Source organism: Amia ocellicauda, chromosome 4 (assembly GCF_036373705.1).
Source record: "Amia ocellicauda isolate fAmiCal2 chromosome 4, fAmiCal2.hap1, whole genome shotgun sequence".
NCBI lineage: Eukaryota > Metazoa > Chordata > Actinopteri > Amiiformes > Amiidae > Amia > Amia ocellicauda.
In genome coordinates this window covers 24,728,692-24,754,084 of record NC_089853.1, presented here as the reverse complement: position 1 = coordinate 24,754,084, position 25,393 = coordinate 24,728,692, and the positions used below count along the sequence as shown (strand labels likewise).

The 25,393-nt window shown below is 42.9% G+C and overlaps 1 protein-coding gene across 4 annotated transcripts in view; it reads left to right on the top strand.

Moving 5' to 3' along the window:
• crtc3 (CREB regulated transcription coactivator 3) overlaps positions 1-25,393 on the top strand; it is a 33,495-nt gene that overhangs the window by 3,175 nt on the left and 4,927 nt on the right. Inside the window, exons 2-12 of one of the 4 annotated variants that reach the window (XM_066701564.1) lie at positions 4,856-4,960; positions 6,333-6,461; positions 12,047-12,108; positions 18,072-18,134; positions 18,979-19,085; positions 21,516-21,554; positions 22,626-22,711; positions 23,166-23,215; positions 23,737-23,954; positions 24,668-24,933; positions 25,024-25,392. In XM_066701564.1, the coding sequence (XP_066557661.1) occupies positions 4,856-4,960; positions 6,333-6,461; positions 12,047-12,108; positions 18,072-18,134; positions 18,979-19,085; positions 21,516-21,554; positions 22,626-22,711; positions 23,166-23,215; positions 23,737-23,954; positions 24,668-24,933; positions 25,024-25,392 (1,494 nt within the window). Of the gene's footprint in view, positions 1-4,849; positions 4,961-6,332; positions 6,462-12,046; positions 12,109-18,071; positions 18,135-18,978; positions 19,086-21,515; positions 21,555-22,625; positions 22,712-23,165; positions 23,216-23,736; positions 23,955-24,667; positions 24,934-25,023; position 25,393 lie in introns of all 4 variants that reach the window. The other 3 variants (XM_066701563.1, XM_066701566.1, XM_066701565.1) reach the window with 3 other exon arrangements.

Here is a 25,393-nt window from a genome sequence, read left to right as displayed (position 1 = left end):
CTCACAGTAACTGTATTGTTCCTTCTCTATTGAGCATATACACATCTGCTATTTTTACATATTGGTTCTTCATTTTCCTTAAGAGACCAAATGCATAGTTGGTTATCGGCAGCATTGTAGTGTCAGTCTGACGTGTGACTGCTTTAAGATAGGATGCCGAGAAAGCTTTGAAGGTTCCTGCGCAGTGAAAAATACAGCTATTGTCCTGTGGAGATTCCAGCTCCGTTGAAAAGAGATGGTTTCTGATGTTATCAGCATGGAGCTTAATTTTGTCTCTTCAAAGCAGACATCTGACAGACAGCCAGAGCTCTGAGTCCGTTGTGTTTTTTGTTTTTTTACAACATGTTAAACATTGAAGATAAAAGTCCAAGGGTATTATGCTGTTGTAACCCTGAAAATACTGCCCATTCACTAAACCCCCAATGCTCAGAGAGACTAGAGAAATGAAGAATGTGTGGATGAGGAAAGTGCCGGCTGACATTAGCTGTCTGCTTTTACAACTTTCCCTATTTATTCTTCTTGAAAGTGGGGATCTTCCCCTCCCCTCCCCAACACAGATTACATCCTGTCCTTTTTGCATAACTTGCCTTCTTTTATTTAATTTTGTGACACAAGATTTTTTTTATTTTTTCCCAATCACAGGATGTTCAGTTTGAAAGGTACCCAGGTGCTAAATCAGACTAATGAGCTGGGAGGGCTCAGAATGGGTGGGTGTGGGGGGTTGTTGCCCAGATCATTCAACCTTTCCTATTTTAGGATATATTTTATTAGGGTAGAGCTTAGTAAGGCCAGTCTGTGTCAGGCCTTGCCAAGTCTTGTAAGAGCTAGTCACTGGCAAGAAGCAGTCCTATCCAGGCCATTTTCCCCATCACTAGCCCTTTGAAATGCCAGGACTAATTACTTCAGTTTATTGGCATGGGCAGGAGTCCGACAAGCAGAATGCTGGCCTGGGAGAGAAGCTTCTTGCTTTGTAATAACCAAATCTTTGTTTGCCCCTTTTTACATGCATCAGTTTATACTTACATAAATAGAAATCCAAGGTCTTTTTATTTTTCATTTAAATAAATATTATTAAAATTTGGACTGGGGAAAGGTAGAGCAATGTGCCACATAAAGGTGTTCTGTCGTTTTAGGTTTCAGATGATAAATGCACCCCTTGCAAGACGTGAGTGCGGTGCATTTGCCTGAACTTAAACTGGGCAAATTAAACACTTATGTAATTCAAGTAGCACTGCCTTTCTGGTTAAAACCCCCTTAGAAAGTATTTATTGTGTTTTTAAAAATAATATCTTCAATCAGTAGTTTTAAAATAACATCAGAGTATAGAGAGATTAAAATTGGAACAACCTTGAAAAAATATAAGCCCCTTATTCATAACTTTGTTCATGCCAGAAAGCCACAACGGCTGCTTTTGTAAGTGCAGTTCTGTAATGCTCAATAAAAAAAAAAAAAAAAGCCTTGTGGTTTTGGGGCTGAACTGAATCGGGTAACCCCACAAGTCTATAAGGTATGAACTGTCCATGACCCTGTTCAGACAGAAGCGCAGTTAGATGCTGGAGGGAAAAACGCATACTAAATATGCAAGGATACAATTAAGGATGTTATGCTAGCAGACTTTTAACATTAGGTTTACAGTTAAACATGCAATATAGCACTAAATAGAGACATCCATAGTATTGTGGAAAAAAACATGTCAGGGTACGGGGGGATCTTAATGAGCAACGGCTCAGATTCAGGAGACCCACAATGCTTTCAGAAACCTGGATGTTATAGGCCCTTATCTTATTAGGATGCTGAAGCACAATGTTTGAAGAAATCTCGCAAGGAATTTGAGCCTGGTAATGCAGGTTCACAATGTTTGGGAAGTGGGTCTAGCTTGTTGAACATTTGAAACTTATCCCTAGTATGAGGGTAATCAATAAAGAGCTTGTGTTTTATTTATTTGACTCTACAGATAAGAGTGTGAGTTTCATTCACTTTTTGTGTGTAAGGGGCGGAAAGCTGAGTTGTCATCCTTTCTGGGGGCTGCGTGATTATGTGTGGCTGTCTGTGTGAGAGAGAGCAGAAATCCTTAAAGCCTCCTGGTGTGTTGTGTTGGTTCCCCAGTGCTGTGCCTCTCGGGGGCTGCTCTGTCCTTCTGGTTGGGAGCCCAGACTTTAACCCTGTCTCCTCTCTTGCACTGCAGCAGATGGGAAAACATCAACAGATGTTAGTGTGGGCTGTTTCTGCTCTCCATGGCAGAGGTGCAGAACATTCATGATTTGCTGTTTAGCATTAAGATCCCGATTTAAACTGTGAAACCAGGTCAGATGAAAAACGTTGCCCTCTTGTATCTGAAGTGACCTTATCGGCAGGAATGAGTGCCGTTTCTGTACAGGAAAAGTTAACTTCTCAACTTTTAGGGAGTATCAGTCCACTGGGCCCTTTAATGTTTATTTCCTCCCTTGTTATTCTTGTGTGACCTGAAGATTTTGATGTTTAAGAAAACAATCATGATTTAAAAATGTGGCAGTTGTAGGTTGTGATCAAGGAAAACAGATGAATGTAGAAGGTTACACTTGCGTTGTTTTGAGGGTATTATTTTTAGATGTTTAGTTATATTTTGCACTAAATTTATGTTTATAACTAGGATTACATTTTGGCATGGGTCAGGATTCGAGTCCCCAGTAAACTGCCATTAGGGTTGTGTTTGTGCTGTGTAAACTGAATTGAATGTGCATTCTATGGGCCGAGCTTGAAATGTTGTTGTTGTTGTTGAGTAGGGTTGTGGTTATGGCTTTTGTTTGGTCTTAAAATGGAGTAGATACCTCTCTTATATATAGTGAAAAGTCACTCCTTTCCACATGATGAGAAACTGTTTCAGTGGTGAGTTTTATTTATGAAGCATGATTAATTTAGTAATGGTTAAGGTTATAATTAGATTGCAAAGAGAGCATTATTTATTATTTTTCTCCAGACTCGTTGTACATTTTTAAGGGTAGCTAGCTCCAAGATTTTATGTTTCCTAGGGTTGGGGTTCAGGCTGTTGTTAGGATCTTTTGAAGTCGAGAAATGTCAGTAGTGTCAAGTCTCAGTTTGACACCGCAATGTAGTATCGCAGTTTAGAAAACAAGATAGTTCGGTAATTTATCCAATTCAGAATAAAAAGAAAGTAGAACCCTGCACCTGCAGTAAGAATCCATCTTTTTACCCACTCATTTAGGGTTGCTGTGCATTGGTGGGTGAGGCATATCAGTCTAAGCTGGTTGTTCCTCTCTTGCCCATGGGATTTCCAAAGCGGGTCTCCAAAGCCAGCATTGTCATGGCAACCTCCCAGATGCACTGTTTACCTGCACTGATTACTGAAAGGTGCAACAGTCAGCGTGGACCCTGCACTGATCTGCAAGAAAAGCGCTTGAAAACTGTGACAGTTCAGGGTTTAGAACAGCTGTTCAATGCCACAGCTTCTGAGTTTGCCAGGGCTGGAGCTCAGTCTCCTTCAGTGTCTGGACTGGGTAGCCAGCCTGTATGCGACAGGGATGGGCAGCTCTCAGAGAGGGGCCTGGGAGTCTCTTTGTCTCTGTTTCCCAGGAAGGTGCAGTGAATCCTAAGCTTAGGGGGGTGGCAAGAGTCTGTATTATTCCACTAGGGAGCAACAGCACCTGTAAAAGCCTAAAGGATTCCTATGTGCTGCAAAATAACAAGGCTACTGTGATTCAGGAGCGGCTCTGAACTTATTAAGAAGCTCCCTGTGAAAGGGTGGAGTCTATTGTCAATATGGCAGTGTGAATAGCTTGATGGTTCAATGCAGTATCAGGTAGCCTGGCTCTTAAAGGTACTCGGTCTGAAAGGGTTGGTGCCAGTTGCAATAAGTGATGAACACTGAGCTGGTGAACACACAGCAGCCCATGTTATTATTATATTTTTCTAAAGATCCTTTTCAGTTACCCATTTATACTGCTGTTTTTTTACTACAGCAATATAGGTACAGTATATTTTTTACCTATATTGAGATATATATATATATATATATATATATATATATATATATATTGTTTGGCTAGTGTGCTGGGCTGCTTTGTTAAGAGCTCCAGGTTGACAGGGGGTGATCTCTCCAGCTGTAGCTCCTCTCTTATATGGTACATCAATACAGTCTTTTACTATCTGTATAAAGCCATTGATAAGATCACATTAGGTCAGTCTCAGAGATTCAAATTCTTCCCTTTGGTTAGTCCGAGTATCATATCATGAATTTGCCTATTCCTGATCTGAGATGATAATTGAGCTTGTTTACTGTTCACTCGGGAAGATGGAAAAATGATGCCCTGCTAAACAGCTAGCCTCTGGGGCTGGTGTGACACATAGAAGGGTAGCGGGAGTTTTAACAGAGCACTAATCTTGGACTACTCTAACTTAAATAACATTGGATAGTCTAGGACTGGTGCCAATCTGGGTCTGTGAATCCAGCCCTTAGTCATCTCTTCCTGCCCACACTTATTTGTGGCTTAATAAACTTCTATCTTTTTCAATGCATTAAGAGAAATAAACCCTCTGGATAGAGGGAACAAAACAAAACTCATCTCCAGTAGAACTGAGTAGACCTAACCCTAACCCTGCTCCAAAACTCCCTCTCACATTTTGAATATATGGCAGGACTTCAGTCCAACCTGTACATTCTTAACTTAATTGACCCTTAATGAGTTCTTTGACCCTGCTACGGAGGATCACTTAAATAGTTAAGGATTAGCTGGGACACAGCCATGTGATGGAGTAGAGTGGAGATCAACTACTCCTGCATTACCTCAAGTGTCTTTCCTCCAGCTCTATGACCTCTCTGTGGTTCTGACCGCCCCGTGTTTTCCTTTGGAAGGTGCAGTTCCAGAAGATCCAGCAGCTGCGCTTGTCTCAGAGCCGGGCACAGTACTATGGCGGCTCACTGCCCAACGTCAACCAGATCGGAAGTGGCAGCGCCGACTTCCAGGTGAGCTGCTCTCGAGACACGCCCCCCCCCCCACCAACACAAGCACGGCCTCTGTGCCCGCCATCTCTGCTCTGAACTCTGCACGCCTTCGCCTTCAACCCCCACTCTCGATAAACAGGACTAACGTGACTCTACCGAGTGGGAGAGTAATTATGACTTAATTCCTCACAAAAGTAACAGTCCCTGGTTCCACTTGAGAGTAAAGTTTTTCAGAATCTGGTGAAACTGGACTTGGTGCCCTGCTGTATGTAATTGAAGCCCTGGAGGCAATAGCATGTTATTCAAGTCATCAATCAAGTGTGTGTGTTTTAAGTTGATGCAATGCCAAATATGGATGTCACGAATATTGTGGATAATATTTATATATAAACAAGGATTTTGTTCACAAGAATGACAACCCTATGCTTTGGCATGTGGTTGCAGGAATAAATGTAGTTCATATTTTGTGTAGCTTTTCTACCTGAAGTTGAAAAGCACTTTTGAAGAAGCCACAATGAAATCTAGTTCACTGAGCCCGAAAATACAGCATTTTCAAGAGACCAGACAAACAAAAGCCATACATAAAGATGGCAACTAAATGGTTTACTCTGGGAGGGGGAACTGTCTCTTCTTGATTTTCAGTGTAATGCGGCAAGCTTGTATGTGTTTGATCTAAGGGATTTTTTTTAAGCCACAGATGATTAATCCTGAATTTCAGATGTGAAGCTTGTTTGTTTGTTTGTTTTGCCTTGAGGTATAGAACGTTGTAAATCTGATGCACCAAAAAAAGCCTATTTTTAGGAAAGGTTGACGGTCTGTGCATGGCTCACAGTTCCTTCTGTCACTCCAGGAAAGCTGTGATAAAGGGCCTGGGAATGCATCATAGTCTTTAGAGAGGGTATTAGGAAGGGGCATTCCCTTCTGACATGAGCACTACTGAATGAAATGCTCATCTGCAACCTTGATATTGATGGACTGGTGCCTTTCCAAAAGATGGGTCGAATAGTTGCAAGCCTGAGGTACTGCTCACCTCACCTGCTTGGACAGCTGTTGCATTGATAGTAAAGGCAAACACTCGGAAGAATTGCAGTTAATGAGAAAGCAGAACAAGCATTGCTGTCTGTTAAAGTAGGGTGATCCAGTAGTCCTATGTAGAAATTTCCGTCTGGTAATCAAGTTTGAAAATGAAATTACAAGCTTACAAATAGCTGCCTTTATGCTATGCAGCATGTGGAGTTTGTCCGAAGTGCAGGAAGGAGAGAGATGATGTCACACGGTCGATTAAACTCTCTATTTTAAAATGGTTGTTTGGTAACGTTTTAATATTGCATAATTCCAGGTAATCGGTGACGAAGAGTATGACTGGGGCACTGCTCTCCTCCTCTCTCCGCAGGCTGCTTTCCCCTCAGGTCTGGACAGTGTGCGAGGGACGCGGCACCATGGCCTGGTAGAGAGGGTCCATCGAGATCGCAACCGCATCAACTCCCCTCACAGGAGACTGGCCGACAAGCACGGCCGGCAGATATCCTTTCCCAACGTGGTGCGGGGAAGGGTTAGAGTTCAGAGGGCAAAGTCCATTGTGACTGATGTTGCATTGTTGGCGACTCATTAGAGAGCCTGCCTGTCCATCCGGGGCGTGATGATTTAGTCTTGAAAAGTTGAATGTATCTCCATCTTTCATCCATTTTGATTTCTGTTGATTTGCATAGAGCATCATGGGGGGAAACAAGTGGGTAATGTTAGTCACTTCCTGTTACTAAATTGGGTTTTTACTTTTCTCCCACATTCTTGTAAAACCTGGTTCTTGCTTTATCAGCATTTCACAGACGCTTTGTTTAAATTTGCTCGTGAATCATGGGCTGAGCGTGTGATGAGCAGGACCATAACCAAATCCTGAAGTTTTTGCTCTATGAATTGGCGTCTGTAGCTGTTTATCCAGAGAACTGCATCATGGTTGTTTTAAAAGGTTGGTGTCCGAGACCGCGGTAGAGCGGGAGGCACTCTGTGCTGCAGCGCTCTGGGTGAGAACAAAGACGGTGCGCTCTCCATTAAAGCCAAAGGAATTAATTCTTTATTTTTAGGTGATGGTTAGCAATAAGCTAGAGAGACCGTAGACGCAATGCCGTAAAAATAAATAAATGCCAAAGGTACTGAAGGGAGAGCTGCTGAGGACATCTCTGTAATCCCAGCTGTGAGGTTCATAGAACAGCCTTGAGCACGGTACCTGTAGCAGTACATAGGCCTGTGTCCTAGTGAGCATGTGGAGGTGTGTTTGCTAAGTCGTTTGTCAGTACAAGTAAAATAATCCATTCTGTTCTACACATGTAGATTTGCCGTGAAGTAGAGATTAATGATAGTCTTAAGACCAGTTATAAAGCAACATGCATATCTCCATAGCTGCAAGGAATCGTGTAATATTGTAATCATTCTTGTATTGTAGTGCCATGGGGCTGACTGGGGAGTAGGTGTTTTTATGCAGGGTGTGTGTGTGAGTGTGTGAGAGAGAGCGTGAGCAAGGAATTGTGTGTTCGGGCTAATCTCTGTACATGTGGGCGCGTCTCTGAATTGAGGACTCAGGCCCCAGAGCAGGTCAGTGTAATGTAATGTCAGCTCCTACAGGACAGTGCAGTGAGGAGGGGGCCGGTGAAGGTTATGGGGAAATTGTAGTTTGTTTTGTGTGTGTGTGTTAGGCCTGTGAGACCCCAATGCGAAAGGCAGGGAGGTTACCTGCTGGCTGGCTTGTGGGTTTGTTTGTGCTGTGAACTCCAGGGATTACCAGCTCTGAGACAGAGGAGGTTTTGTGTTCAGATCTGGTTTCACTTTCCAAGAGACTCCAGAGAGAAGGGGCACAGTTGATGTTGCTTCTGCTTTCTTAGCTCACTCTCCTTTTCTTTCCTTTCTTTCGGTCTCTCCTTGGCCTAGATGCTCGTCTCCCATGAACACACCAGTTGCTGTTAGCATTCAGTAGTCTTTCAGGTATTTAATTTAGAGGCATGTCTCAGGTTAGATGTTTGGCTGATGAACTTGGAGAAATACCAGGAACCTGTATGATTGTACCATTGGGTATGATGCTGATGTTTTTGGAGCAGCAAAGAGTTCAGTACACTTAGTCAGCAGTTAAAGTAAACAGATTTTGTCATTATGACAAAGAGGCTTGACTTTTACAGATACTGCAGTTGCTTCTTTGATTTCCAGATATCTACATTTCTAAACTTTTTATGAAAACAGCCATTCAGCTTCAGAAGTTCAAGGATCTTAAAAGCAGATTCTGAGAGTATAGAATTTTGGATCTGGAACAATACTACAAGGTGTTTTTATGTTTTTCTTCTCTCTCTTTAGGTATTGGATTATTGGATTATCCTGTGGGTACAGCTAAATTACAGTACTTTACATGCCAAATGGATCTGTCCATCTCTGGCCAATGGCACTCTTTCATCCAGCTTTGATAGTGTGTCATCAGAAGGATTCTTAACCAATAAAAAAAAATGGCCCAAAACAAGCAGTGTTCTATCATAAAGCAGATTACGAAGCTTTCCAACTGTGAAGTAGGACGATAATGGAATATTAAGAGCAGATAAATTAAGTCGGGAGGCAGGGAGGCAGCATTTCACCAAGTTATGAGACCTGTGAGCTTGTGCTTTATCTCCCAGTGGAGGACTGGAAGAAACCTGATCAGATCACCCAGTTCTTTGACGCATGTTTAGACAGAGGGTGGTCGGTCCGCTTGGTAAATTAACTTCTGAGCATTGAATGCTAGGGATGGATGATGGCTGAATTGTTTCTGTGAGTTGTACTAGGTTTCTATAGAAACTGCTGGAGGCTGAGGGGGAGAGGCTGAACCCTCAAAGAAAGCTTTGATTTCCTGTGAAGCAATGGCAGTTCAGTTCAGTTCAAACAGCCTGGTCCCAGTGGGTTTAATCCCTGTGGGTTTGCAGATGTGTGTGTGTGTGTGTGTGTGTGTGTGTGTGTGTGTGTGATGCTGTCGTGGAGGCTGCAGTGTTATGTAAGCACTTCGGTGCCTGACGTCACACTCCTTGGCTTTGAGTAATCCCACGCCACGAACAGTTACCACCCTAATTCACTTACAGGGAAAGGCATCCATGACCCTTCAACTTCAGACAGCCTCCACCAGAGCAGCAGAAATAGCTGCTCCCATCGCTTTACACCTCAGACTGTTCCAACTGCCTGTCTGCTTTCTCCTGCTGCATCTATCTCTGCAGTCAATAAATGAAGCCCTTTTACAGAGCAAAGTTTAGCTGTGCTTTTACATGTGGATATACATGCCTTATCATCAATCCCGATCTCAGAAACTGAATAAGGCTGGGTCTTATTACTTTTGTGGTAAATCTCTCAACGAAACAAGGTGTTAACAAATGTGGTGTTACTGAGTAGGAACTGTTCTGCCTGGACCAAAACACAATCCAGCAATAGTGAGAAATGTTCTTTTATACATATTTTATTTTACCCATAAGTAAGCTGTGTAGACAGGCTATTAGAAATAAAGAGTTGAACCCATTTACTTAGTTAAACCTGGAAGAGCTCCTAGTTTCTTGCCTTAGGTGTCTTTTCCATGTTCTTGCCGTTTTAGAGTCTGGTATAAATTCAGCAGTGCCAGGAACAGTGGGGTGTCCAGTGACTGGGTCAGATGGAATGAGGAGCTGAGAGAAAGGAAGTTGAATGGATCTCTGCCACTCCTTCTTTGATTCGAATCCAGACAACCCCCTCCATCCTGTGACTGGAATTAAATTATATTATTTTTCTCCATCCGGTTTCCAAAAATTAATCCTGAATTCAGAGGATCTCCAATGAAAGATCACCGTCACTCTCCTACTTCGCCTACAGTTAACTATATTTTAGCGCAGCTTTGGACATCTATATGCAGGGTCCTTGATTTGACACTGGATTTAAAATTGTTGATATCCTTAAGTGATTTCCCATATGTTTATTATAATTTAAAATGCAAAAAAACATTATTGAATTGTCCAAGAAAGCATTAGAGTCATATATTTTTGAATCGCAGAGGAAGAAAGTGGTTGATACAGTGAATGTAAGGCCAACATTTGATTAAATTCACTTTTTATGTTTATTTACAGCTCCAGATGTCCTTTTACCAGTCTTTGTTTTCCACAAATCAGTTTAACTGCATCTCCCCAAATGACTCAACATTACACTACTGAAGAGCTGCATCTTAGACATTAGAGACCTCTTCTGATTTTTTTTTTTTTTCCTTCAGATTAATGACACGGGATTCCACAATATATATATAAAAAAATGTATAACCCACACACAATTTCTAGGTTACGCTAATTCTCTGTGCAGATATGTTTCTTTCCTAAAGATAATTTCTTGCTAGACATCAAGCAAAGCGCAGTGGAGTAAAGATATGGATCCCTCCTGCTTACATAGTTTACGTGGCTTTGTGGTCATAGGCTACTTGCCGCCCCCACGCCATCGGCAGCCACAGGCTAATTTAAACTGAGGAAATCTCTCTTTTAATCCATGTCTTCCGGCTTTGGATATAAGAATACATGAAAATGTGTGTCAGCATCTCTTTGATTAGTGCCTATGCGTCTTGTTTCTGTATGTGGCTTTCAATCATTTCGTAGGCCTATTGGTGTTACGTGTGACAATTCGTCACCATGCAGTTTAGCACATTTGATCTATTGTAGATGCTGCTGATAATTCCAGTCAAACTAAATTCCTGCATCCGCTCTGACAACTTTGAACATTACTCGGTCTCCTGCAGGGTTTTATAATGGCACGGAGTGTTTCTCTGGTTACATATATATGTTGTCTTGATAAAAGAGGCTTGTGATATTATCAGTGCTAATAAGAAGTACCTCAGTGCCTGAACAGAGATTTCTGCATATTCCAAAATGGAACAGATGTTTGATGGTGAAAGTGCCAGGATTTGTTTTTTCCCCCTCCCCTGCTTCTCTCTTGGACAATGCAAGGAACTAAACGCTGACAGTTGTGAGGGGTCGATAACTTCGCCATTGTTTCACTGACCTTTGATCAAGCCAGGTTTATTGTTCAGTGTGGCTTTTCTGGGACTGCAATGCAATTTATACATTCAGTCTAATCAAGTGGGAATTTTCATATTTGTATTGGAATATAGCTTATGGATGAATTTAGGCTTGCATTTTGGTCTGGGTTAGGGTTAGAATCCACAGTAAACTGACTTTCGGTTAGGGTTTTGTGTTTCTACGTTGTTAATGTTACAGCAGTAGGATTTGAGTAGCTTCAAATTGTGGCATTGTCTTGGGTTGGAGTTCTGGTTATTCATAGAGGTAAGAATCGGGTAGGTATCATATTAATGTAATGTTCAGATTCAGCTAAGAAATAATAATAATAATAATAATAATACAGTTGTTTATAGTTGTAATTTGTTGCGACATAGAACATAGATTTGGGACATAATATGGTTAATTTTGTTTTACACATTGCCTGATATAGTAATTGATTTGGATGTTTGCAAAACTTATGATGGGAGAAGGAAAGGAAGAAAAATCCAGCATTAGAAAGGAATACATTTGAACATTTGTATTAATTTATACTGATTTAATTGGCCCATATAAAAGTTTCAGATTTAATTGTCATGCGATTAAAATCTCACGAACGGCAACCTGTCCAAAGTGGCAACCCTTGTGTTTACCTCTTGTTCTCCTCTCAATATTTTGAGAGTTTGTATTTCACATAAATTAATTTGTGCAGTATAGTACCATTAGCCAGTTTCTGATTTGCTGGAATTATCCATTTGAAACACTTGTGATGTATTTAATGGCAATGTCCAATGGCAAAATATGAAACGTTCTTAACATTCTGCACAGTTTAACCCATCATATGAATATTTAGGAAGGTTCAGTGTGACTTCATGTGTCACATAAAAATAATCCCTTGATTGCATAGTCTGTGGGGAGCTCAACTGAGGTTTAGCTGGTCTGCGAACAAGAATGGTTTTGGCTTGACTGCTTAGCTGTGTGGCAAAATCAACATGGCATGTTCCCACGTCGGCTTTTTATATTTGAGTGAGCGCTAAAGGGTTTCCGCGCTACAGTGATGGATCTGTTGGGAGGGATTTTCCTTGATTTTCCTTGACTGCACAACGTTGAGAGCTCTCCGTATGGATCGGTCTACTTGTCCCCACCCCCGGATAACAGCTGGAGAAGGTGAGTTCTGTTTCTTTGCCACCACTCCACACTAGGTGAACCACAGCCTTTGCTAGAGACCTGCGGTTGGGGTGGGCTCTACATTGAGCTGACTGAAGTATACTCCTAGCACAGACAAAGCACAAAGGCAACTCAGACCTGCAATGAAGGAGGAGCTATAAACATTTAAAACATATAAAACATTTTTACACCAGAAAATGAAGCAATACTTAGGAGCCTGAAGGATACTTATTGTTATTAATCAGTTTCAGTTTTCATGAACACCAATTTACAAACCATCACAGATCTGTTTCTATAATGTGTGCATTTAGTTATTACCCACGTGTATTATAGGCATTTAGAAGTGTTCAGAACTACTTAAGGCTGGTTTTGCCTCAGGAATAGCTGTGCACCTGCAGAGGCATTTTTGAGAGAGAGCATTTTAGGTTGAAGGTCAAATGATGCATTGCAGTAATACTGTTGATTGAGCTGTCCAGTGGGAATACATAATGTTCTTGCTTCATTTTGTGCTGCACCAAATGGAATAACAATGAGTTCTCGCACACCGAAAAATATATTAACATCTTCAAAACGTGTATTTATGACACTGTATCAGATCAGATCCCTGTGCAATTTAATTCAACTGCTTAACATTTTATTTCTTATAAAGGGGGGTTATTTTTTATTTTTTATGAGGAAGGGAATTACAGCCTGTAATAAAGTGCTTAAACAATGCCCCTTTCTTGGTCTACCTGTGTTTTCAATGTAGGGAGGGACACACTTCAAGATGGCTTCTCCCTATGGTATTATATTGAGGGAGCATCATGTCCCTCTTGTTGACTTTACAACTTGTAAAACTGAATGGATCCACACCCTCTGTTTCATTGTTTACACCTTCACACAGGTCACCAAGTTTCACATTTTATTGCCGGCTGTTGCTGTAATCTCCTCTTGAATGTATAGAAACAAGACGGCAAAAGCTATACAAAAGAGTGGTGGGAATTTCACAAGTAATGTATTCAATATTTATGAACCAGATGTACATTTTCATTTATCTATAATTATCGTTATTTCTATAGCGGCTTCCTCTTCTTCACTCTTGCCTTGTGCCATTCATTGGCTGGGTGATTCTTTATCACTTTCCCCCACATTCGCCATGATTATGTATGGATGTGGAAAGGATATATGATAATTTGTTGCTACCCCCCCACCCCCCAATTACAGTAAGGTGCTTCTAAAATATATTTATTTACAAACACAAGGGCAGGTTTATCCTGAAGAATAGATTTCCACATCTGCAGATTTTGCTCTATGGATTACTGTTCTTTGCTATTACCAGTGGGTACTTCCTTCCACTCCATATAATCGAATCCTTATACTATGAATGCATTATGTAACTAATTATACAGTGCAAATGATTTATACTAAGGATGACCGAAGTGTCCTGAGGAAATCGTACTATGCTTAGTGGTGAATACAGACACATAAATGATCTTCATTTCTTTAATATTAAGCCCAGTAATAAATATATATATACATATATATATATAATTTTAAATACACACTTTGTTTCGGTGATAGATTGTTGATCACACAGTTGATTTGGAGATTTAGTAGATGCAAATAATAAGGTAATTTTGGTTGAAACTTGGTTTTAACACTTATTTAACTCCAGGGGGAAAATAGCCATTGATCAAACCGTTGGTGCACTGAAGCCACACAGAGGGTTTTACATGTGAAATTATATTTTGGCAGCAGAATACATTTTCCAGGACAGTTCCATTTAAAATTACAACTTGTAGATCCTTAAGACACAGGAGACCCCAAAGGCTGAAGCAGAGTCCTGCAAACAAACACATAAACCAGTGCATTGGGCTTTGTCAGGCACCTGCTTCACAAACACGGGACCCATGTTTCTTAAGGCCTGTTATGAAGGGTTAATACACTTCCTGATTTGTATTTTCTGACTATTGTTATTCACTTTGATATTCAAGTGTTAGCAGTCCTGGTAAACTCCCAGTACTAACCAGCACAATTTCTCTCTGATTCTAACCTGCCTTTTTTTTTTTTTTTTTGGGACAAATCTCTGTAGCTGCTGCTCTATTCTTTCTCACCAGCGTATACAGTACTAACCACAGCAGCTCTTCCAGGGCAGTCCCTGCCTCCTCTTACTCCTGCTGTAAGTTGCCCCATGTGGGCATTGCGGCTGCTCTGGGTCTGTTTTCTGTTCTGGCAGCAGCTGCAGCTCGGAGCGTGCAAAGGGTGGTCCATACAGTGGGGGCTGAGGTGGACTGGTGTGTGAGGCATTGTAGCCTATTGAAATCACTTTGTGTAGATTTTTATTAATTAATTTGTTTTACATGCGGAAGTTTAGTACATTTCCGAACAGCTAAGAACCTTCTCAATTCCCTTGTAGGAAGGATGCCCCCCTCCACCTAAGAATGTTTGTGCTCATGAGAAATGTATGGTTCATTCCCCCAAATGAACTACTTACAACTTGCCAACACTACTGTCTCTGCTTCCCTCAGCTTTTATCCATATATTTGGTAGTGTTCACTTAAGTGTCCAGTTTAGACACCAGGCAGTGATTTTTTATTTTATTTTAAAGTGTAACAAGAGAATGGAAGAGAACAAGACCCTTGCAGAAATTAAACCACCACAGTAGTTGTGGGGCTGGATCTTGTCTGTTTGGGAATATTATACATTTTGACTGAAAGGTTGAATGGAAACGGTTTCTGTGCGGTAGGTGTATAGCTGTGGAATGAGTTGTGTTTTAGAGGCCTGTTCTCTTCAGGGTTTCTGTCATGGTGTTGTGAGGCAATGCAGTGTGAGTTAGACTCGAGTCTAGGAGAAAATCGCTAAGTGAATATGGTTGGGTACTGTTGAGGATTTCTGCTGGTATGGAGCTGTGTCTGTGTAGACTGGGAGACGGATGCTGCTGGAAGGCCCCCAGGGACGGTGAAGCGGGAAATGTTTACAGCACTCGCAACATCTGCAGCACATTACTGCAGGCTGCATTGGAGGAGATCCACGAAGCTCGTTAACTCTTCTGTGACCAAGGCAGCACACAGCTGTTCTGCACAGCTGGGCGGATAGGGTTTTTGACTTGGTGTGTAAAAAGTGTGGCATGTTTTGTATTGTGGTCATTCTTGTTTATTTATTTTAAATAGACACTCAGAAGTACAGTGAGTTTTCACAAAGTAGAACATGTGATGTTTACTTTAAATATACACACGTGAATTCATACGTTTCTAATAAACGGTTCTGGGCTTTAATTGTCCTTCAACCTTCTGGAGTTACAAACCTCCTTTTAAAAACATCTCTATTCGGGTAAAAGGCAATAGGCCTACAGAGTGAAATGCAGACTTTACCTAGGAGCTATTGTAGTGCTTGATTTTATTTTTGTACCAATGTCCTCTTAGCAAGGCGTAAATTAATATATAACTGATCATATCTGGGAGACTGTAGACCCCCATGGTATATGGTGCAAACAGCCATTGGCCCCTTATGCTGCCGAGAAACCTTTTAATATGTTACCAGAAATGCACCAAAATCTGCCTTCCATTATCCACTGATGTGATGAAAGAGTCAAATAGTAGTTTTATTTACTACAGTGTCGAATCAGTTCCACGGTTTCTCGGTGTCCAGAAGGCAAAACAGTGGGAAGCTTAATTATCATAAACCATCCTGCAGCTCTGTTTCTCCTTAGGCGGAGATTTAATTTTGTTTCTGAACCTTGCAATGCTCCGTCCTTGGGGTGAGAACTGAAACTGCAACAGGAGCTGTTGATGTGTAATTTGTCCCCTTGTATCTGTGAGGCACATGGGATCCGAGTCTGCTAAATAACCAATTATCACTAAATGCATTGAGAGCAGTGCGAGAGAGAGAGATCGAGAGAGCTCTCTGATGGGCTCTAAAGCTGCAGCAGAAAGAGCCTGTTTATCAGTTTGTCCAAGGGGGCAATGGAAAGGGGACAGTGTGTTTTTTGGGCAGTGCAGCGGCAGTCCCTGGAGATGACGGGGCTGGACTGTCTGGTTGCAGCAGGGCTGGGCAGAGCTGGCTCTCTGTCCCCATGGAGCTCTCCATAGCACAGCTGGGTCGGGTCAGCAGCTCGGGTCGGCCCCTCTCTCCCAGTCCCACGCTCTCCCCTCTCTCAAAAATCTAGTCCTTTCCAGACAGGCCCTCTTTCCCCAAGCCTGGCTGATGATGTAACCCCTAGAGAAAACAGCTTTTCAGATGCATTAATCGACGAGGGCTTTAAGTTGAAAATAGCTATTGAGAATTAAGATTGCACAAGTCGGCCCAGTTTTTTGTCATCAGAGTTGTAAGTCTCCTGTTCAAATGAAAATGTACATTGAAGCTAAGCTCATGGAGTAACGTGGCCCAGCTACCTATAAAACGGTCGCTGCAAAAAAACAAATCTGAATTTGACGAGTTTCAAAGCTCATCAGATTGAATAACGATTCCCCAGAATAGATGTACAGATGCTTTCATCAGTGATTTGTAGGGGACTTTTCTAATATATAATTTTTTTTTTGGCTTTATCTGCATATCTGTATGTCGTCTTGTTTATCCACTGTTGAGTATGTGTCTCCTTTAATCCGTGGCCATCTATTTTAAAGCCATTGCCTTTGATTTACAGATATTCTTCCAAAGAGAGGTTTGCTTGCTCCTCCATATGGCATGTGAGCTAAGCCTTAATACAGCACATTGGAGGCAGGAGGAAATAGCGCTTTGCTGGGCTATGGGACATAAAGCTGGCCTCCTCCATGGCTGAAACAGTCAATTTTTCATTTCTGTTCCATTTCTGCGCTGATTTGGCATCAGCCATGTTGCTACCACCTCAAAAAAGCTAAGGAAGCCCAACTATAAAACCACCATTGCCTCTGTAGTCCTGAGATGCACTTTCATTTTATCCGCCTCTCTCTCTCAGGAAGGCAAAGCAATTGAGGCACAGTCCTATGCTGATCACCAAGAGAGATGTTGCCCCCCGCAGGTGGAAGCTGAAAGTGCACGTTCTGGAAATCTCTCACGGCGAGAGAAAGAAGAAAGTTTGGGAAAGGAAGTGTTGGCTCTGCCCTTCCAGTTTTCTATTGTTTTATATGCAGTGCAGACCTCAGCTTAGTCACTAATGAAAGCAGGCTCCAGCAGTAAAATAATGATATCCTCTGATTAGTTTACCAGGAACTGCAAAGTCTAGATGAGTAAGCCTGAATACATGCTCCCATCTGATCAAGAAGCGTTAGATGAAATGTCAGAGTGCGAAAATGTACAGTATCTTGTTGAAGATGTTTTCATTGCATCTCTCTGTGATGAGGCTTGTCAGGTCCCACTCGGTCTGTGGGTGGACAATTAGTGGTGAAGAATACTGACCCTGCCTGAGGACAGGGGTGATTCATTTTTAACTTGGTCTGTTTTCTTGTGAAAGGAGAATCCTCAACATATTTTGAAACTACACTTACATATATATATTACATATATATATATATATTTGGAAGCTTTTTCCAAGTTCAGAATTGTATTGATGGTTGTCAAAGCAGTAAAGCTGCATTTACGTAACTACAGCAGTCTGATTGTTTTCCATCCTTTCCAGGAAAGTCAGCACTGATTGGTTAGTGACTTCAAACTTATCTGATTGGCTCGTGTCTCGTTTAAATAGCAGTGCAGTGCAAGAATGACATCCCTTGTGTAGCCACATGTGAAAACAATGTGCAAATGTGATTGGTTAGTGTGGCACTCTTAAAGTCTAAGGGCTCTGAATGTTTTAAGGCTGTCACAGGGTTAAGGATGTTCTTTGCAGCTTTTGAGCTCGTTTCCAGTCCTTTGGGTTTCTTGGCCTTTGCCTTTCGCTGCAGTTAAGCTGAACACTAAACCGACCATTTCCAGCCTTTTCCTCGCGCTCTCAACCCAACCCCTACTAACCATGACCAGGGCCTAACAGGTTTGACTTGGGATTGTAAACTCTGGTGTTTCCATCTCTAAAGGGAGCAGCAGTCCTGGAGTGAAGAAAAAAGACCTGGATTTAGATTAATATCCCAGCTCAACAGGTGAACTCTGACCTCTTATCACACAATCCAATTACAACTGGATCGATCTTCGCTCCTCTCTATTGTCTGCAGCCCTCATCTCCCTCCCTCCCTCCCTCCCTCTCTCTCTCTAGAAACCTCTCAAAGTCTTGTTTTTCCCCTTTCCTCTCTTTCTCTGTTTCTTTCATTCTGCCTTTTTCAATTTTTTCCTTAAAAGACCGGTCTTACAGAGATGGAGAAATGTGCTTGTGAGGGTTCTTCTTAATATTTTTCTTATTTCTCCATGTCTGCCTTACATCTCAAAATGCACATCCCTTTTTATGTCAAGGGAAGAGTACTGTATTGCTCAGAGGATCGTTTTTTACATTTGATAGTTATAATGCTTGTCGTTTTTGTTTTTCTTCTATTTAGTTATTGTGACAAATGTCCTTTTTATTTTTTGTTTTGCTTCTGAAATCATGCTGGATGTTCTATTGCTTTATGTAGTTATTTATTCACTTTAAACTGACAGTCTGATCTAGCTGTCTTGTTTTTGTTTTTAAACAGAATTGAGCCCTTGTACTGTATTACTCCCAGAGGATAGACACAGAGTCGCTCTTATTTTCCATTACAAAAAAAAATAAGCAAACAAAACTGTCATGCTGAAATGTAGACCCGGGTTGTTCTGAAGGATCACTTGTGAATGATTTCATTTGTACCTGGGTAATGAGATCCACACGTGAGTGAAGAGGGTCAGTAACCTGCATGTAAAGCCCAGACGGGCTAAGTGAAAGAGTGGTTGTGTAGAGTGTTGAGGAGCCGGCCTGTGTCAGGTGTCTGCTGTGTCTAATGTCAATGCCCCTCCCCCATCCCCTCACCCCAACAGGACGAACTCCGACTCCGCTCTGCACACAAGCGCCCTGAACCCCAATCCGCAGGACGCTTTCATGGGGATGAACCAGCAGATGGGAAGGGGACCCCCACAGCGCAACGGTGAGAACCCGGCCTGCCTGTGTCTACATTTCACCTTCTAAAGTGATTCTTGTTGGAACTGGGTAGCGGGGAGCAGTGGCATTGTCACCTTGGGCCTGTTTTGGGATAAAAGCCCCCTGGAGATTTTGTGCCTGAGCTTTGTTTCTTCAGGAAAGATGTGGGGTGTCAGTTTGGTATCGTTGAGGGGAAACAGACGTGGCAAAGAAGCCTCATCTGCACAAAGGAGCACAAGCAAGCGGAGTGGCAGAATAGCGAAGCGATCTTACTGGAGAATGTGCCCTTATGGATAGCAGTGGGTTATCGTTGTCTCACTTGAACTGAGCTGCAGCTCTTATGTCAAGGTGATCGTGCTTGTTTTGATGTTTGTGTTTCAACCACTGGGTCACTGATTAACAGAGAACACAGTCCACCCATTATTGTGCTGCTTGTCAGTACGACATGGACAGCTCTGTAATAAATTAGCCATAGAAAATGACTGCAGGGAAGACGATGCTCTTTATATATTGGTGTGCTCTTCACACTAGCTTTTATACCCAGCTGTTCAGGTGATGTTGATGAGATATTACCCTATATCAGAAATGCCAGAACTTCAGTTTAATACTGTTCTTTTGCCTCAAACAAGGCTTCAGCTTGTTCATTTTTTGGAAATGAATCTGACCAACAGCAAGGAAATCTTAAGCAAAAGGATGAAAAACGAAAAAGTTTAGACAAATGAAGCCTGAACTGCAAGCGCAAGTCAGAAAACATACTACAACAGCTCAGAGAGAGGGGCTGAGGCATATCGAAAATCTTGACACTCAGCTGCCTTGATGTGCTAGCCTTTCAGATCACAGCCATGGCAGAGGTGATTGAAGTGCAGTGTTTGACAATGGATTACTTGCCTTCCAAGTTTAAACAGAATATCAGACACAGATCCGGGGGCAGGGGATCAAAACAAACAAGACCACTAAAAAAATAAGCAAACAAACAAAAACAACATAAACTGATTCAACTTCATGCAGTCTCTCAGCAGGTGTCTGTGCACAGCACCCCAGGGGAAAATAGGCACAATACAGAACCTGTTGAAGTGATTGTCAGCTGGAGTGACGTTTGCTTGGGTTGTTCGTTTTCTTTTTTTGCCCTCACCCACTCCTCGCTCTCTGTCTGCAGAGATGGCGCCACATTAAATGCCGCTGGATTAGGTGGAATCGGTTACGCAGCAGGTTTGGGCAGGTCCCCGCCTGATGCCGCTGCCAGGAGTGCCGTGCCGTGTGACCCGCCTTGTGAGGAAGACAGGGCCCAGCCTCGTGGGGGCCAACTGATGGGTCTGTGCTAATGAGCTCAGACAGGCAGAGGGCCACGTCGGGACACCTGGAGATCACAGGGAACAATAATTGACTTTGTATGGAAATTGGGCTTATCGGATATTAGTGTCGAAAAACATTTGTTGCATAATAGTGGAGGTGTATTTGATAATAAAGGGATTACCAGAATAGGCTTCAATGCAGTGCAGCCTATAGCTTGGTCCCAGAGGAGGGGTTTTGAGCTGTCAGTGCTGCCCGGTCCAGTTGAGATTGAGACATGCCAGTGCTGTTCCCAACATGTTCACAAGTGGGAGAAATAAAATGTATTCAGATTTCATCTTCTTTACTAACCAAATAAATGCATGTATGCATACATACATTAATCCTCAGTGCTGCTGTGTAGGAAATGAAACCTTTGAAATGACGGTTTAGAAAAAACAACAAAGAGGAGCAGTCAGTCAGCCAGTCAGAGAGCTGGCTTGTAGCCTGTGGTGGTAGAGAGAAACAGGGAGTGAGGAGAATAGAGGCCTGTTCTCTCCAGGGTTTCTGTCGTGCAGTGAAAACAATGCCTCTCTTTTTCTCATCCCAGGGGGCTTTGTGGTCACAGAGCTTATTTTCTCTAATTCCTTCTGTCTCTTTCATGGCAGGCTTAAAGCTGTAGAGCCCACTTTTCTGTGCACACTTCTCTGGATGATTCCCCCACATGGTGCATTTCTGCAACCGACAACAATGCTGAGACAGACAGCTTGACTTAGTGGCTGGTTCCCAGCACGTGGAAGGCAGATGGACCAGTTTAGTGACAAATTTTTTAAAATGTGCACGTGAAAATAACTTTCCATTGTGAGCTTTCAATTTATGTTTCACCGTTGACTCACTCTGAGTTTTCATTTCGGAAGCAGACACCAAGATATTTGTCACTAGGTCATGTGTGCTTTGTTGTTGTTGATGGGGTTTTTAGTGCAGCTTTCACAATTGATCTTAGACATATCTCAAACATCTCCGGTGCCGTGTGCGAGGGAGTGGTGGCAGGTGTGAGCAGTGCTGCAGTGTGGATTCAACACAATCTGTTCTTACGCATCTGTGTTTTGTTTTGTTGCATTTTGTTTTTCCCACCCTGTTTTGTGTTCGGCGGGGCGGTCTCCTGCAGCCAGCGTCAATGAAGCTGAGGTGGATGGCTCGGGGGATGGTGAGTGACCTTTCTCTGGCAGTGCCGTCTGCACCAGGGTTTGCCCTACCCAGCGGTGACCTGTCTGAAATGTAGACTAACTTGTTTGCTTAAAAAGTTAGAGACGCACACTTGAGCTTTCCCACTGCCAGGTGCTTTTGTTGTTGAGACCCTGCCCGTCACTGTGTGTGTGAACCAGCCGTCTGTCCAGTCCTCCAGTGACTCTGCTTCCCTCTGATCAGTCCTTTTCTATAGGTGCCACTATAGACTACAGTCACAAATTCTACCTGTCAAAGTGACTCCTCTCCCATCATATTACTAGTCGTTTTTAATGTGTTAAATGAATCCTAAGCAATGTATGTGCGTTTGTGCGTGCGTGCATGCATTAGTGTGGTCCTTCCTGTTCTGTCACTGTGTGTGGGGAGTGCTGTGCAGTGTGTATGCTTGTCTGTTCAACATCTCTTTGTGAGTTGGGAGTAGATGTGTGTGTTCGAAGACTGTGTGTTTTAGCTGTTTATATGTATGTATTATTTATGTATTTTTATTGTTGTTGACAACCAGAGATCAAATGGCACTCAGTCCTTTGGTCATATTGGTAGTGCTCTGCATTTGCATGTTTGTGTGCGCTATGTGTTGGTCTGTTGAGTGCTGTGCTGGTCCGTGTGTGTACGGCAGGGATCCTGAGCCAAAGTTCAAAGGACACTTCCTGCAGCTGGCAGCCCCTCCCCATTTCCTGCTGACTCCACCCACCCCTGTGCCATATGTGAAAAGGTCATATGGTGTCCTGTGAGGCAGTCAGCCTATTACTCAGCCCCCTGGGGCATCCTTTCCTCACTGGCAAACTCATTCACTGGCTCACTGTTACTGATTCAGTCCAATTACGTTCTAATGTAGGGCACACAGCGGTCTGAGAGTGAGAAAAATAAACCATCTCCCTTTCAAAGCTGTGACCTTTCCACAGTCTTTCGTACTTTCCTTCCCCCACTCCGAGTGCTTGTTCTTTCACTTGGCCTTGCAGTAATCCATATTTCAATAATACGCTGGGCTCTGTGTCTACTCACTCAACTGATAATCTCTCTCCTCCCGCTCTAGTGTTTTCCTTCCCAGCCTTACCAAATGAGGAGGGCCTGATGGGGGTCAGTAAACCTCTGCCCAAACAGCTGTGGGAAGCCAAGAAAGTGAGTGTGGGGTACAGGCTAGGGGTGGTCACCCCCAACATTTTTTTCCCCAAAAAAGTTTTAAGATAACAGTGTACCTTTGTTCTAACATTATTAAACTGGTATTGATTTAATGGAGCTCATTGTACATTTTGCAAATCCTTTTTTTGTTTGCCATTTCATCTTTCACTAGTATTTACATTTTCATTTTGCCCTATAGGTCCTTCCTGTTTTTGTTTTGTTTTGTTTGATTAAAATAGTGTTCTGTCATATATTTGTTTGGCGTGTGTGTCTGCTCCTTCTCCAAAGCATTGCTGTTATACTGAAGTGAAAGTGCACCAAGTCTGTCTGTCTTTATACCTAATTTCCTTCTCTGAATCCTTTATTTTATTTATTTATTTTTGGACAAAGGGAAGGCTCTTTGTGTTTATTGCATTGTCCCCAGACCGAATCTCGCTCTGTTGCATTGTGTTAGGTGCAGTCTCTGTCTTCGCGCCCTAAATCCTGTGAAGTGCCTGGAATCAAGTGAGTTATAGCCCTTAATATATCTTTCAGTTTCTGCATTTCCCCACCCAGGTGAATGTGCGCAAATTACATGCTGCCTGGCAATAGCCTTAGGCAGAGGTAAATATGAAACATGTCGATTTTATCACTTCTAAGTTGACTCATGTTCAGATATGCAGTAGTCTTTCACGTTCCCCTCCCCACCTTGAAAGCCCACTTGGATGTATTTTCTTAAACATTACTACATTGTTACTGCATTGATTTCTATTGAGTGACAGCCAGCTTAGCTTGAATCTTCACACTGTTGCTTATCTTATTAACCAGCAGATTTTTATAAGGCTTTCCACTTTTAACTCCCGGCCATGTGCTTCTGGGTAATCCTACATGTTACTGCATTAGGTCTTATAAATGACCAGAGTCGTACCAGATATTGTGTTCACTTTTTGCTGATAAAATCCAATTCAAATGTATGAACAAACAAAGAAACGACCCTGTCATCTTGTCTCCCATTCTATAATGTTTCCTCTCTCCTCTGTGCGCAGTATTTTCCCATCCCCGGAGCAGAATGCAGGGCTCTCACATTTCCAGGGGTCGTTAAACACGGGAGGATCGCTGCCGGATCTCAGCAACCTGCACTTCCCCTCGCCCCTGCCCACGCCCCTGGACCCTGAGGATGGGACATACTCTAACCTGAGTGGGGGCAGCAGTACCGGCAACTTGCCCGCTGCCATGATGCACCTGGGCATTGGAAACTCGCAAGGTACACAATGGCCAGAGAAGGCCTGGCCGTAACTGAAATTCTGTTATTTCCCGAACGCTTCACACAGCATTTAAAGCCTACACTACTCTAGTCACATCTCCTTAGGTATTGTCTGCCCTTCTTCCTTGTTTCCAAGACCCATAATTGGTAGCATTCACAAAACTGAGCCAAAACTCCCCCCGCCCCCAACTCCCTCATTTCAGTGTTTGTCTTAACTGTTGACTTCTTTGATTGGTTCTGCCCTGGGTGTTTCTGAGCTCTGGCTGTGTTCAAAAGCAAACATACCATTTTAGAAGTGGTTGAAAATATTTTTCATACATACGAGCAAATTGTTTCTATTGAAAGTGGTGACATTTGGCAGCAGACCAAAGGCAGAGAATACGCCTAACCGTGGTGCTGGTTACACACTGACAGCTGCTTTTTTCCTGGGAAATTTGCTGGGAAACTGATTTTCAATGCAGTGGTTTCAATGTCTCAGGGGCCAGTAATGAAAATACCAACATTTGTGTGGAAGAAACAAATAGTATTCTCCTTACAGTAAACCCAATTAGGTTAATAAAGGATGTGATTATGAAAAAGGAGTCCTATCTTCACAAAATGCAAGTTATTCTCAGTGTAATTATCCGACAGCCATTCTTGTGGTTTCGGCCTTTGTAAGTGATCCGTTATGCTTTCTTTCCCGTTCTCTCTTCGTCTTTCTGTCGCTGCCGCAGGTCTCTCCTCGTCTCTGAGCAATCCTTCCATCCAGGCCTCCCTCAACAACTCTCAGCTGCACTCGTCTCTCAGCAACCCCTCCATCCACTCATCCCTGCGGCTGTCCTCACTGTCCAACCCCCCACCGGCGGGCCTGAGCAGCTCCCCAAGGAGGCGCCCCACGCCGGTCAGCCCCCTCACCTTGTCCCCCGGGTCCGAGCAGCGCAGGGGCCTGGGCAAGCAGCTCTCGCCCACAATGTCTCCCTCCCTGTCCCCCATTACCCAGGTAGGCAGTGCTGTGCTCCCTCTGTTCTCTTTCTTCACTTTTAAAGGCAAGGCTCTGCAGTAGTTCTGATACCTGTGATCTTGTTGTCAGGGGGTGGCCTTGGACACCAGCAGCCTGCCAATGGAGCCCCCTCCACCGTACCCTCTCTACCAGCAATCTTTGCAGCAACAGTCCCATCAGTCATTGCAGCAGAGCTCCCAGCAGCACCAGGGGCACCAGCGCCAGCACCAGCAGCAACAACATCACCAGCAGCAGCAACAGCAACAACAGCAGCAACATCATCAGCAGCAGCAACTTCAGCATCATCATCATCAGCAGCAGCAGCAACATCAGCAACATCAGCAACATCAGCAGCAGCAACAACAACATCAGCAACATCAGCAGCAGCAACAACATCAGCAACATCAGCAGCAGCCGGTGTCTCCTCTGCACAGCATGCCTCTAGATCTCAACTCCACTG